At 40.8% G+C, this 13,718-nt stretch overlaps 1 protein-coding gene across 9 annotated transcripts in view; it reads left to right on the plus strand.

Moving 5' to 3' along the window:
* USP6NL (USP6 N-terminal like) overlaps positions 1 to 13,718 on the plus strand; it is a 256,503-nt gene that overhangs the window by 208,607 nt on the left and 34,178 nt on the right. For 8 of the 9 annotated variants that reach the window (XM_089311764.1, XM_051821561.3, XM_089311763.1 and 5 more), the window contains 3 exons: positions 6,142 to 6,251; positions 8,753 to 8,801; positions 10,187 to 10,307. In XM_089311764.1, coding sequence (XP_089167890.1) covers positions 6,142 to 6,251; positions 8,753 to 8,801; positions 10,187 to 10,307 — 280 coding nt within the window. The remainder of the gene's footprint in view (positions 1 to 6,141; positions 6,252 to 8,752; positions 8,802 to 10,186; positions 10,308 to 13,718) is intronic. The other variant, XM_089311767.1, reaches the window with a different exon arrangement.

Raw genomic sequence — 13,718 nt, forward strand, 5'->3', positions numbered from 1 at the left:
TCGCTGACTCACGAGTCAAATGCCCCCTACAGTTGGGAATGGGCCAGGCAGAAGCTGAGAACTGGGAATGCAGTCCAGGTCTCCCATGGGAGTAGCAGGAGCCCAGTCACTTGGGCCATTACCACTGCTGCTTCCCAGGGTCTGCATTAGCAAGCAGCTGGAGTCAGGAGTCAGAGCCAGGTATCAAACCCAGGCACTCTGATATGGGATTGTGGTGTCTCACCCACCAGGCCAATCACCTGCCCCTTTCTCTCTTCTTTAAGATTTATGTATTTATTTGAAAGGCAGAGTTGCAGAGAAAGAGAATCTTCTTCCGCTGGCTCGCTGACCACATGGCTGCAATAGCTGGGACTGGGAGGCTAAAACTAGGAGCCAGGAGCTTATTTTGGGTCTCCTACACGGGTGCAAGGCCCAAGGACTTCGGCCATCTTCTACTGCTTTTCCAGGTGCTTTAGCAGGGAGCTGGATTGAAGTGGAGCAGGCACTTGTACTGGCACCCTACAGCATACTGGCACTGTGGGCTGCAGCTTAACCCACCACACCACAGCTCTGGCCCCAACAGGCCCCTTTCTAAACCTAAATTTTATGTTAACCTTTGAAAGGCATAAGAAGTTTATTATCTAAGAATCTTTGACCCATAGATAATGAAATATGTTCCTTAGAAGAAATTAAAACAAAATAAACAAAATTTTATAGTTTAAATCTAGGCTGAAGTTGGGAGTTGAGAACTCACTTGAACTGAAAATGCCAGTTATTAAAGGCATGTTAGTGTTCCCTTTTTAAAATTAAAAAAAAAAAAAATGGGGCTGATACTATGGTGTAGCAGGTAAAGCTACAGCCTACAGTGCTGGCATCCCTTATGGTACCGGTTCAAGTCCTGGCTGCTCCACTTCTGATCCAGCCCTCCTCTATGGCCTGGGAAAGCATAAAAAATGGCCCAAGTGCTAGGGCCCCTATACCTGCAAGGGAGACATGGAGGAAGCTCCTGGCTCCTGGCTTCAGATCAACACAACTCAGGCTGTTGCGGCCAATTGGGGAGTGAACCAGCAGGTGGAAGACCTCCCTCTCTCTCTCTCTCTCTCTCTCTCTCTGCCTCTCCTTTTCTGTGTAACTCTGACTTTCAAATAAATTTTTTTTAGAAAATTAAAAAAAAAATTAATTGACACGTGATTCATATTTATGGAATACACTGTGGTAATTCAATGCATGTATAGAATTAGAAAAATCAAATCAGGGTAATTAGCATTTTCATCTCCTTAAAAGTTTATCACTTTAGGCCGGCGCCACGGCTCACCAGGCTAATCCTCCGCCTGCGGCGCCGGCACACCGGATTCTGGTCCTGGTTGGGGCACTGGATTCTGTCCCGGTTGCTCCTCTTCCAGGCTAGCTCTCTGCTGTGTCCTGGGAGGGCAGTGGAGGATGGCCCAAGTGCTTGGGCCCTGCACCTGCATGGGAGACCAGGAGGAAGCACCTGGCTCCTGGCTTCAGATCGGCGCAGTGCGTCAGCTGTAATGGCCATTTGTGGGGTGAACAAATGGAAGGAAGACCTTTCTCTCTGTCTGTCTCTCTCTCTCTGTCTAACTCTACCTGTCAAAAAAAAAAAAAAAGTTGATCACTTCAGTGTGTTGGGGACCTTTTTAAGTTCTTTAGAAGATACATGATAGATCATGGTAACCATAGTCACTGTGTTGTGCTGAAGCACTCCTGAGCTTCTTCCTGCTGACTGCGGCTGTGTTTCGGTTCTTGTTTTTCCAATCCCTTTATTCAGCCTCCTTTCTACCCTCTATAGCCTCTGCTGACCACTCTTCTACACTGTTCAATGACATCCCCTTTTTTAGCTTCCTCATAAGAGCAAGAACTTGTAGTATTTGTCATTCTGTGGCTCTCTTACTTTACTTGGCTTTGCTGCTCTCTGGATATTTTTTTCTTTTTTGAATATTCATATATATGTATTATATATATATAGGTATAATTTCATCAAGATGAAGGGTAATAAGTGCTGGTTAATTTAAAGAATCTCTCATTTTGTGTGAACAAAACATTTTTTGGAGGCCGACACTGTGGCATAGCGGGTAAAGCAGCCACTTGCAGTGCTGGCATCCCATATGGATACTGGTTCAAGTTCCGGCTGCTCCTATTCCAATCTAGCTCTCTGCTATGGCCTGGGAAAGCAGTAGAAGATGGCCCAAGTCCTTGGGCCCCTGCACCCACGTGGGAGACATGGAAGAAGCTCCTGGCCTTGCCTTCATATCGGCACAGTTCCTGCTATTGCAGTCAATTGAGGAGTGAACCAGCGGATGGAAGACCTCTCTCTCTCTCTCTCTCTCTCTGCCTCTGCCTCTGCCTCTGCCTCTGCCTCTGCCTCTACCTCTACCTCTACCTCTGTAACTCTTTCAAGTAAATAAATAAATCTTTAAAAATAAAAACACTTTTTTATTTAGTTGCTTGACTTTACACATGCCATCTGTTTATGTCCCAGGATTTTAGACTATTAGTTACTTTAGACTGTTGATTAGATATTTATTTTTAGTGTCACAGTTCTAGAGCCAGTGTTCAAAACGAAATATGTAAACCATAGAACCCCAGCATTTAGTACAGTACCCCAGTACCAGGTGTGTGGTATGTGCTCAGTAAATATGTGTTTCATTGATGAAAAATAGAAACTAACAAAAGTAGAAAGTCCTCTGTGGACCCTCAGATGTGACTCAGCTGTAGCCACACCCCACCAGCCCAGTGGCTTGAGCAGCGGGAACTGTGTCCTCCAGAGCACACAGTTTTACAGGACATGAGGCTTTAAGTTAAGGAGTGTGCAGGGCCAGCTCTCTCCCCAGTCTCAAGGGAAGAACAGCTCTTGTCTCATTTTAGCTAATGGTCTTTAGCTGTCCTTAGCTTGCAGCCGCACCGTTGCGTCTGACTTCGCCTCTTTTGCCACGTGACATTTTTCTCTCTGTATCTCTACCTGTCCTGACAAGACCGCCTTAATCCAGTTTGACCTCATCTTAAATTGATTACATCTGCAGAAACTGATTCCACATAGGTCATATTCAAAGGTTCTAGACTGACATGAATTTTGGGAAAAGACTATTCAAATCCAGTACACCTCAATACAGTGGTAATTTTCCTTTATACATAAAGGTTTTTCTACATGCAATAGAATTATCCAATGACCAGTTAATATGAGAGAAGGATTTAGTGAAAATGTATAACGAAAACAAAAATGCTTTCAAGTCCATAATTTTCAACACTATCACAAATGTCACTTTTGTTTATTTATAAGTTGGAATTACAGAGAGAGGGGGAGAAACAGAGTCAGGGGAGAAGGGGAGAGAGGGATTAATTGATTTTCCATCTGCTGGTTCACTTCCCAAATGGCTGCAACAGCAGGGGCTAGGCCAGGCCAAAGCCAGGTACCTGGAGCTTCTTCCGGGTCTCCCATGTAGGTACTGGAGGCCAAGCACTTAGGCCATCCTCCACTGCTTCCCCAGGTGCATTAGCCGAAACGCCACCTGGCGCCCATATGGGATGCCATCGCTGCAGATGGTAGCTTAACCAGGTGTGCCACAGCACGCTGGCCCCCCCTAGATGTTATTTTTACTGTTTGATTTTCTCCCAACATTATTTATTGCTTTCTTTTCTGGCCACTCTTACTGTCTTTCTACAAAAGTGGTACACTTTGTTCTGTACACATGCTCTACTACCTGGGACTTCAAGTTGGAGTAAAACTACCTTTTAAAAATCTATAGGAGCCTGGAATATATGAGCATTCAGCCCTTGAAGTTCCCCCAATGACCTGTTTATGCTTTCTTGGAGCAAAGCTCTGTACAAGGTGCTGAGGAGCATACCAAGAAGAATAGATGCAATGTCAAGAAACTTTTCTTCTCTGTTGGGGGAAGGCATGATTGTGTCAAAGTGTAGCATTAGTTATTATGGATAAATACAACAGTAAAATTAAAACTTGGCTGTGTTGGGAAGAGGGGATGAAATCACCTTCATGGTTCATGCCAACTCATGGAATGGGTGGTGCCTAAAGAGGGGCTTTGTTTCCAAAGGAAGGAGAAAGAGGGGATGCATTTTCAAGGCACATTATGAGACCTCTTCTGATCCCTTCCCTTTGATTGGATGTGATAAGTTTTCACCTGGAGCTTCGTGTTACTGTCGTTTAAAGATGTAGTATCTAGGGGCTGGTGCTTTTGCCTAGTGGATAAAGCTGCTGCCTGCAGTGCCAGCCTCCCATAACTCCCAGCACCCCTAACATCCCTCCCAGTCCTGGCCTGAGACTGGAGGTTTGTTATTTGGTGAGGATGAAGCAGAAGACTCTGGACTGGGGAAGACACAGACGTTGCTGAGGGTGGGGCAGCTGAGAGGAAAGCAAGAGAGTGGAGATCCTGGGTTCTGGATGGTCTAGCCTCTTCCCTCAACTGAACTCCAAGAACATGGTCAGCCAGGAGTTTTCCTCCTGACAGGAGACTGGAAGAGCCTTCTCTAGGCACATGATCAGTGTAAGGAAATAAATCCAAGATACTGACTACATAGGACCCACTGTATCTGGCTGACCACGTCATTCCACAGTGAAGACCACAGTATGGAAGGGCTACCTGGGCACCCCGCTTTGTACCAGCTCACTTTTCAGTAAAAACTATTTATTTCAGGAAAAGGGGACTAACATAAAAGACAAATGAAGGGAAATGGCAAAAAGCAACTTGTAGGAGACAGATATAGAGCAAGAAGAGATAGTTTTAAACTATTGTTAATATGTTCAGAGAAATAAAATCGATATTACAGCCATAAAACAAGCACAGGATGCTATTAAAAGGAACACTGGAGAACAACAAAGAGTTTATAGGTATTTTAAAAAATGATAGCAATGGAAAACTAAAGAGAAATGAAATATTTAATTGGAAAATAATGATTGAGAGAATTTCCCAGAGGGTAAATTATAAAGGCAAAAACTAGAAAATAATAGAAAAAAAAATGTAAGAGAAGTAGATGACAACTTAGAAGATTTCACATTTGTAGTAATCAGAATTCCAGAAAGAGAAAATAGGAGAAGAGAGTAAAGAAATTAACAAAGAATTATTGAAGAAAGTTTCTCAGACCTGAAAGATGTGAGTATTGAGTTTTTAAGATTGAAGGGATCCATCCAATGCCCAATCTTGTGGATAAAAGTACGTCAGAAGCAAGTCCAGATGTGTGAAGCTCTTGAGCATTACAGGAAAAGTCTGTACACTTCTCGGGAGAAAAACAGATTGCATGTAAAGAAACAAGTATTAGAATGGCAGCACCGGAGGCCAGGAGGTAGTGAAGCAGTGCCTTTTGAGCAAAAATATTTTCCAACTTAGAATTACAAAACAGCCAAAAAGTTGAATGCGGAGTTATCAGGCATTCAAAATTTCAAAAACTCCAACTTCTATACATCCCTTCACAAGAGCTAGTAGAGAATGTGTTCCCCCTGAACAAGGGAATAAACCAAGAAAGAAGAGATGTGAGATCCAGGAAATAGGGGACCTCACACAACAGAAAAGCCAAGGGAGGACCCGCAGGCAGTGAAAGGAGATGCTGAGTCCCACGCTGTGCAGAAGGCCTGGAGAGCGGCCACGCAGGTGGGAGCAGCCGCGCAGCTCTGGGAGAGAGGTCTTCCAAGAAGAGTAAGCTGGTGGAGTACCTTTCTGTGGGGACATCAGAGGAGACCATTGATCGCGAGTTTGGGATTGAATGTAGAATGTAGGAAACAAAGCAAATCAACAATCAAGGCAGTAGTTAGCTGCAAAGAAAACCAAAAAGTCACGCTGCAATGGATGAAAAATCAGTAGATTGCAAGGCTTGGCCATGATGAGCTTTCACATCATAGTGCAAACTCTGGAAAGTTCTCCATCCTAAATTAAAATCTTACTGTGTTAGCAGGATGGAGGGGAGGTTAGGGGAAGTGAGGGAAGAATGAGAGGATGGGAATAGGATAGATGGAGCCCTGAAGAGAAGAAGGGGAACTTTTGTCTACCTTTTTATATTGTTTCGATTCTTTAACCATGAGAATAATTTCCTATACCCAAAACCAATTTTTATTGAGTTATTTTACTATTTGTCATAGAATTTTCAACAAGTGATTTCTGTAAAAATGTACATTCTTCTCTTTTTCTTCTTCAGAAATTAAAACACAGAGCACGGGGTTGTTCACCTGATATCAGACAAATAGACCTTGATGTCAACCGCACATTTAGGGACCATATTATGTTTAGAGACAGATATGGTGTTAAGTAAGTAAACTTTAATATTATGAAATGGAAATGGCATTTATAAATAGTCTTTATCAAAATCTTTATTAGCTTAAAATGTGGTTAGGATGCAGTTTTGAATGAGAGCCTAAAGATTTAAGCCTTTACAGATCCTTTCAATCCACTTGTGAATCTTAGAATCTAATTTGACCTCAGTTTTCTAACATTTGATATAGTAAGTGCTGTACAAGTGGTAAATAATCATTTTATAATCTGGAAACATAGGTATTTTCATTGAAAATCATAGAAAAATGAAAGATTCTTTATGTGAAAACTCTGTCAATGATCAGTGTATCTGTAACCTTGACTCCCTCATCATTTATGAATAAATGAAACCAAAATAGAGAGAAATGAGTGAAATAAAGTGAGAAATGAAAAAACTGCGTATAACAGAACAATACTAGCACTACACATTGAAACATCATTGCTGTGACAATTTATGAATGAAAGGTATAGGTTGCTAACTTATGTGTCAATCAGGGTCCGATGTGGTGAAACAGAAACCGATGGGAAATACATAGAGATGTGTTGCACATGTTGGCTCGTCTGCTTGTGTGGGCTCACTAGGAAAATGCAGAATCCGTAGAGCAGTCCTTCGAAAGGAAGGCCGGACTCTTGAGCACAAGCTGAAACTTCTGTCCATAGGCAGATTTTTTTTTTTTTTTAATTTTTTAAGATCTTTTTATTTGAGGCAGAGAGAGAAAGGCAGACAGAATTCCCATTTGCAGGTTCATCCCCCAAGTGTCTGCAGTGTCTGGGGCTGAAGCTAAGAGTTGGAAACATTGTCTGGGTCTCCTGTGTGGGTGGCAAGAATCCAACTATTTGAGCCATCACCACTGCATTCCAGGGTCAGTATTGACAGGAAGCTGGAGGAAGGAGCTAGAGTTGGGAACTGAACCCAGGTGCTCCAACATGGAATGTGATGTCTTAACTGCTAGGCTGTCTGCTCCTAAAGACAGACATTCTTCGAGGAAGCCTCAGAGTGCCTTTGTGGTCTTTTAATTGAATCAGGCATACCTAGATTATCTAGAATTTTCCCCTCTACTTAAAGTCAGTGGTTTGTGGATTTTAATCACATCTACAGAATACCTTTACAGCAACACCTAAATCAATGTTTGAATAATGAATGAGGAATCATAGCTTAGACAAGCTGACACACAAAGCCAGCCGTCACAGTCCATTCTTGTCAACTTGGTACTTATACGGATCTCTTAAATCATTCTTAATTTCCAAATAAGACTATAACAGAATCATACTTCTGCCACAAGTAAAACAGCTATTATGCTTATAACGAAATAGGTTAATCCTTGCCCCACAAGAAGATGCCAGGTCCTTGGGTTATATTTATACTTCTGTTTTGATAATCTTAAATACTGTAACTATTAATAGTATATTTTGTTTTACTATGGGAGAAGCTAAGAAAGAAAAAATAAATGTTTATACAAACATATTCTTACCAAATTAAGAAAGAAATACTTGTGACAGTTACAGTCATCATTTCTGTGACTGGCCATGTGGTTATAGTTGTCTTCTTCCACTGCCCATTCCCTGTATCCTTTGCCCTTAGCAAGTTACTTCAGCTGGCAATGGTGACTGAAACTTTGATTCCTAAAAATTCTGTGAGTTGTGTTTTTCCATCGACTTTAATCACAGTGCCAAGTAATATTAAGAGATGCCCAAATATTCTGTACTCCACACATACTCCTCCTCTGTCCATTGTGTAGCAGCAACCGATTTTCTCCTTGGCAGTCAGGATCTATCTCCCTAGCCAGCACAGTTAACCTCCTTCATTGCCTGGATTGAGAGGTCCAAGAAGCGCAAAGTAGTTGCTTGGCAGTTTCAGCGTTCAGTTCAGTAGAATCATTGTTATGCCTCCGGGTGGAAGCATTCTTCCTTGTGGACCAAAAATCCCTAGACCAGCAGAGCCTAAGGTTGTAGGGTTGGGAAGCACAAACTTTGTTGGTGAGTCAGTAGGGGTAATAGTGAGTTTAGCTGCTCCTATCCACTCCTTTTCAATCCTTGGATCCCCAAATCCCAGCTCTTTACATTGGAGGCTGATGTAGAGCATATCTAGTTTCCTGGGGAACGTTGCCCAGGCCTGCAGGGTTTTGCAGCTAGCTGGGACTGCACCTGAGTCTTTAAAGGGCCACCCATTCTGTTAAGCCAGCTGCTGCTGTTGGATGGTTTAAGAGAGAGGGAGGGACAGAGAGAGAGAAATTCAATGCAAGTGAACAACCAATTTAAGAAACTTTGAAATTCTTTGTGATTTTTGATATAAATTACATCAGACTGAATGTAATCTACTCTCAGATTTAGACCGTTTCCAGTATTGTTTTGGTTTGAACTCAGGATAATTGCTTTATTACAGTAGTAATTTTATGTAAACTATTTGTTTTCAGTCTGTTTGTTTCTTAATTTTATAATTTAAAAAAATTCAAATTTTATAATTTGTGAAACTATGTTTAATGTTTTTTTTTCTCTAGGCAACAATCTTTATTTCATGTGCTTGCTGCATATTCTATTTATAATACGGTAAGTTGGAGCCGGCCTGGTGGTGGTTCTCTGAGAAGTGCTCCTAGGAGGTGGAGGTAGTCTTTGGGTCCTGCGTACCTCGAAGGGCCCTTCTAGGTGCGTGACTCCATCTCAGCACTAGACGGGCCCTACAGTTGGTTTAGCTCTCTGGTTCTCTTTATCAGGTAGCCCTGAGGTCTCAGAGCAGAGATGATCTAGAAGTGGAAAAACCTAGCTGTGACCACAGTACCCCAGTGAATGCCACTTTCCCTCTCCCTCCATACTATTTTGTTTTGTTGCTAGTTTTGATTTGCTTTTTAAGCAAGGAAGACTGGGAATAGGCAGGATAGAAGGATAGACATCAGCGGCTAGAGTAATTTTACTTGACTCTTGTCAACTTCTCATTATTCCTGGGTGGTCACCTTTCAGTATCATGTTTTATCTGTTAAGTACTGCCTGTGTAGGATCACACATATGCTAACTGGGAGTAGCTAACCAGGAGTAGGCTACAACCAAACTGTCCGGTGGTGGACATGCTGTTCTTGAGGCTTTGACTACATTGTGGGGCAGAAGATACTGTGGGGAATGACCTAATATGTGTGTTAAACACATACCCGTGTGACTTGGTTCCAGGGGGAATAGCCTTTGAACCTTCAGAGGTATCGTTTCTGTTAATAATTAAGGCCTTTAAGTTATAGGAACAAAAATTCACTCCAACAAGGGAACATTAAAGAAGAGTTTGTGGAAGGGACTTGTCATGGAAAGGGGCCCTAGTTGGACCTCAGGGAAGCTGAGACTCGAAAGTGAGGAGCAGGTGGTGAGAAGGATAGCTACATTTTCTGTCTCCCACCCCGGGACCACATGTCTCTCTCCGATTATTTCTCTGAACTATTTATTCCATTGTTTTCCTCTCCAGATTGCTTCCTTTGCGTACTTGCCAGTTGTCCCATGGCTGCAATTGCACACACAGGCTCAGTGTTACTGTTCTGTTAAAGTCTGTAACCCCATCTGGTGACATTTGCTCTGGCAGCATCCACTCTGGCTGTGTTCACGTATCCTGGAGAACTTGGCCAGCAGCTAAGCAAAAAAGGAAGAGCAAGCTGAGACCTGTACATAAAATGAAATAAATGTTAGTGTTCTTTAAAGGAAGTGTAACATTATTGATCAGAGGACAGTAAAAAAATTATATATATGTAGATTTGGACTGTGTCTATACCGGTACATTTATTCTTGAGCAGTTTTATTCTTTCATATTATGTGACATAATACTGCGAAGATTATCTGCAGATTTCCCATTAAATAATATGCCTAGATGTATTCTGATTTTTATTTAGATTAGGATTTCCTATGTGCATATCTATGTAATTTGAATGTAAAGTCCCCAGTTTCTGTGTTGTTTGCTCTAGGAAGTCGGGTACTGTCAGGGGATGAGCCAGATCACAGCTCTGCTCCTCATGTATATGAACGAGGAAGATGCCTTCTGGGCCCTTGTCAAACTCTTCTCAGGCCCCAAGCACGCCATGCATGGTAAGAAAGCCCCATGCTTTATCATAAGGAAACAAGAGACAGGAAGAAACAGATTCAAACAAAAATCTGAGATGCTTGGTAGAGTTACATAAAACAATCTGAATGTTTCAGGGCTTATTAGTTAATTAGGATTTGTTACCTATTTCAAGTTTCTTCATTGAACTTTTCTAAACTTCTCATTCACATTGATTTTTCCTTTGTCTTTTCCTCCAGAGCATATTATTGTCATTTAGCAATTCTTTCCTTACTTACTCTCAGTCAGATGAAACTAATGTAGATTGGGAGGAATTTAGAAAAAGTCCTATTTTGGGGGGGAAATAAAAGATGTCTTTTGACTAAAACTTTCAGACAGTCATGCAGTTACCATTTTAGTGAAATGCTCCATTGACTGGATGTTGTGATGTATAATCCTTGTGAAAGACTATTAATTGAGGAATTATTTTTAGGAATTTGAAGGAAAGGTATATAGTAGTTTTATATTTCAAGTGTGGGTTTTAGCTCTTTCAGCTGTAAAACACTCCATTTTGAATAAAAGGCAGTAATGTGTTGTAGGTACTTGATCATTTAGTATTTCAGACGTCAGTGCTCTCATGGTTTTAAAGTTAGCGCGTTGTTTTTAATAACCTTTTCCTTGAGAGGATGAACAGTGAACTTTAATTCAGAGAGTTTTGATTGCAACTTATCTTGGAAATAAAAGTCATACTTGTCCATATAATGCAAAAATTATTTTCTTAGTGCCATCCATATGATAATATTGAATTCTAAATGATTTTAATACTGGTTACTCTAATAACAGATTTTAAAGTGCTGTTTTAATATTTTTAAAATTATGAACTTCCATAGTCCATTGTTTATTAAACTCCACAGTCTTAGTATGTGATTTTTATGGGGGTTTTAGGGCTGTTGCAGCATGTGGGTGTTTGCTGTTATCTGTCTCCCTTCATGTCCATTGCTAATTATTTTAACAATATTATTTGCTTTATAGCAATTTCTGGGCACTTCTCATCCCATAAGTAATTCTAAAAATTAAGAATGTGTTATTATGTCGGGTTGCCATCCCATAGGCAATATCATTTAAAAAGCTAGCTTGAAGGAAAAGAATTCTTCCTGAGGAGCCTTCACTTGGCTTTCCTGTGAGATGGTGTTGCTGATCTATCTTGAAATACAGTGGAATGTTACAGCTTAAGTGGTGTGTAACTGTGTGGAAAGCAGTCCAATTTTAAACCTGTTTGATAGCTTACCTCAGCAGTTATTGCCAGCAGTTAATTTATAAAGCAATATTAATTCTATCCTAACATTTACACTTAAATATACTTGGAGATACCTGTTTATATGTATGCCTATGAAATTTTATAATAAAAAGTTACTCATTTTTTTCTATTTCCTATATAAAAGTAGTATCACTTATAAATGTCTGGACTCAAAGCTAGGACTGAAAAAGATGTGATTTGAAATATCAAGACTGGGACAAAACTGAAAAGTGAAGAAATATTAAATATCTTAAGTATCCTTGAACTAGTTGTTCCTGAAGTACACTGATTCTTTACAAAATATTTATTCATTTGCAAGGTAGAGTTGCAGAGAGGAAGAGACACACAAGAGAGAGAGAGAGCAGAGCTTCTGTCTGCTGATTCACTCCTGCACAACAGCCAGGGCTGAGGCAGGCTGAAGCTAGGAGCCAGGAGCTTCAACCAGGTCTGCCAGAGAGCAGGGATCAAACACCTGCGCCATCCTCCATTGCTCTTCCCAGGCTATTAGCAGGGAGCTGCATCGGAAGTGAAGCAGACAGGGCGTGGCATCCATCTGGGATGCCTGCATTGTAGGCAGCCCCTTTACTCCTGCTCCACAAAAAAGCCGGCCCCTGCTTTGACTTTTGCAAAGCCAGACTTTTGCTGAAATTTTTACAACTCCCAGTACTATCAAATTGACCATGAAAGTGGGACTGATAGAGGATTATAGATTTTTTTTATGAAGTAGTTTCAGTGGAAAATATCACCAAGAGAGAAACAGAGTCTGTATCTCTGGAAATTTTTACACACACCTTGGAAAACTGAACACTAGCTAAGAAATAGTTCTGCCCAGTAAATTGTAAAGCAGTGTTTCCCAATGGCATGTTCCTCAGGTTTTTGGAGGAACGTAGTTTCTTTTCTTGGAAACAGATGTTCTGTGGGGGGAACAATGAACTCCTCTTTCAAATAGGTCTACGAGATTGAGTTAAAGAAAAATAAATTTTAATGAGTCTGAAAGACAGCTTAGAACATTAATAATTTAATGTACATCATGAATATACAAGATAGATATATAACATAAACATGTCCCCCTGGATTCTTTTTTAAAAACATAGGACTGTCTATTAGCATCTTTCAAAGTTGCATACAACTCAGGTCAGAAAACACCAGTATGAAGAAATCATAAAGTTCATAGAGTACATATATTTTTTAATAAATTGTATAAGTACCTGAAAGGGAGCTTGTGAATAAAAATAGCTGTAAAGTTCAATCAGTTAAATATACAAACTTAATATTAGCTTCTATCGTTTACAAGTAGTTGCCTCCTAGAAATCTCAAAGATTATATTGTATAGTTGGGATAAAATATGATTTTTGATATAGCATTCATCACATAATACCTGTAAGTTTTAACTGATGTTAAATATAGCTTAGACAAAATATTTTAGAAGTGATAAAAACTTTAGATACGTGATACTGATGAACGTGTTTGAGTAAACTTGCAAAAAGTAATGCAATATTTGTTATATAATGTACTAACAGTAAAACAAAGTAATAAAAAGATTAGGGCAGCCTATAAAAAGATTTAGGCATTTGAGATACAGGTGTTTTTGTTTTTGTTTATTTGCTTAAAGATTTATTTTATTTATTTGAAAAGCAGAGTTAGAGAGAGTTATCCTCCAACCATTGGTTCATTCCCCCAAAAGACTGCAACTGCCAATGCTGGGCCAGGCCGAGGCCAGGATCCTGGAACTCCAACCAGGTTCCCCTCGTGGGTGGCAGGGGCTTAGGTACTTGGGCCATCCTCTACTGCTTTCCCACAGTGTCAGCCTGTTTTTGTTTTTACTTGAAAGGCAGATTGACACAGAGAAAGGGATAGACAGAGGGAAGGAAATCTTTAAGCCATTGGTTGACTCCCCAAATTCCCACATGAGCCGGGGCAGTGCCAGGCTGAAGCCAGATGCCAGGAACTCCTTTCAGGTCTCCCATGTGAGTGACAGGAACCCAAGTACCTAAGCCATCATGTGCCACCATCTCAGGTACATTAGGGAGAAGCAGGATCAGGCACAAAGTAGCCAGGTCTGGAGTCAGACACTCTGATAAGGGATATGGGCTCCCAAGCTGTAGCTTAAACCAGGGCACCACTGTCCCTTCGTGTCTTAAAAGAATAGATAATCTTCATA

The sequence above is a fragment of the Oryctolagus cuniculus genome, chromosome 13 (assembly GCF_051225735.1).
Source record: "Oryctolagus cuniculus isolate XC-2025 breed Fujian yellow rabbit chromosome 13, ASM5122573v1, whole genome shotgun sequence".
Taxonomy (NCBI): Eukaryota; Metazoa; Chordata; class Mammalia; order Lagomorpha; family Leporidae; genus Oryctolagus; species Oryctolagus cuniculus.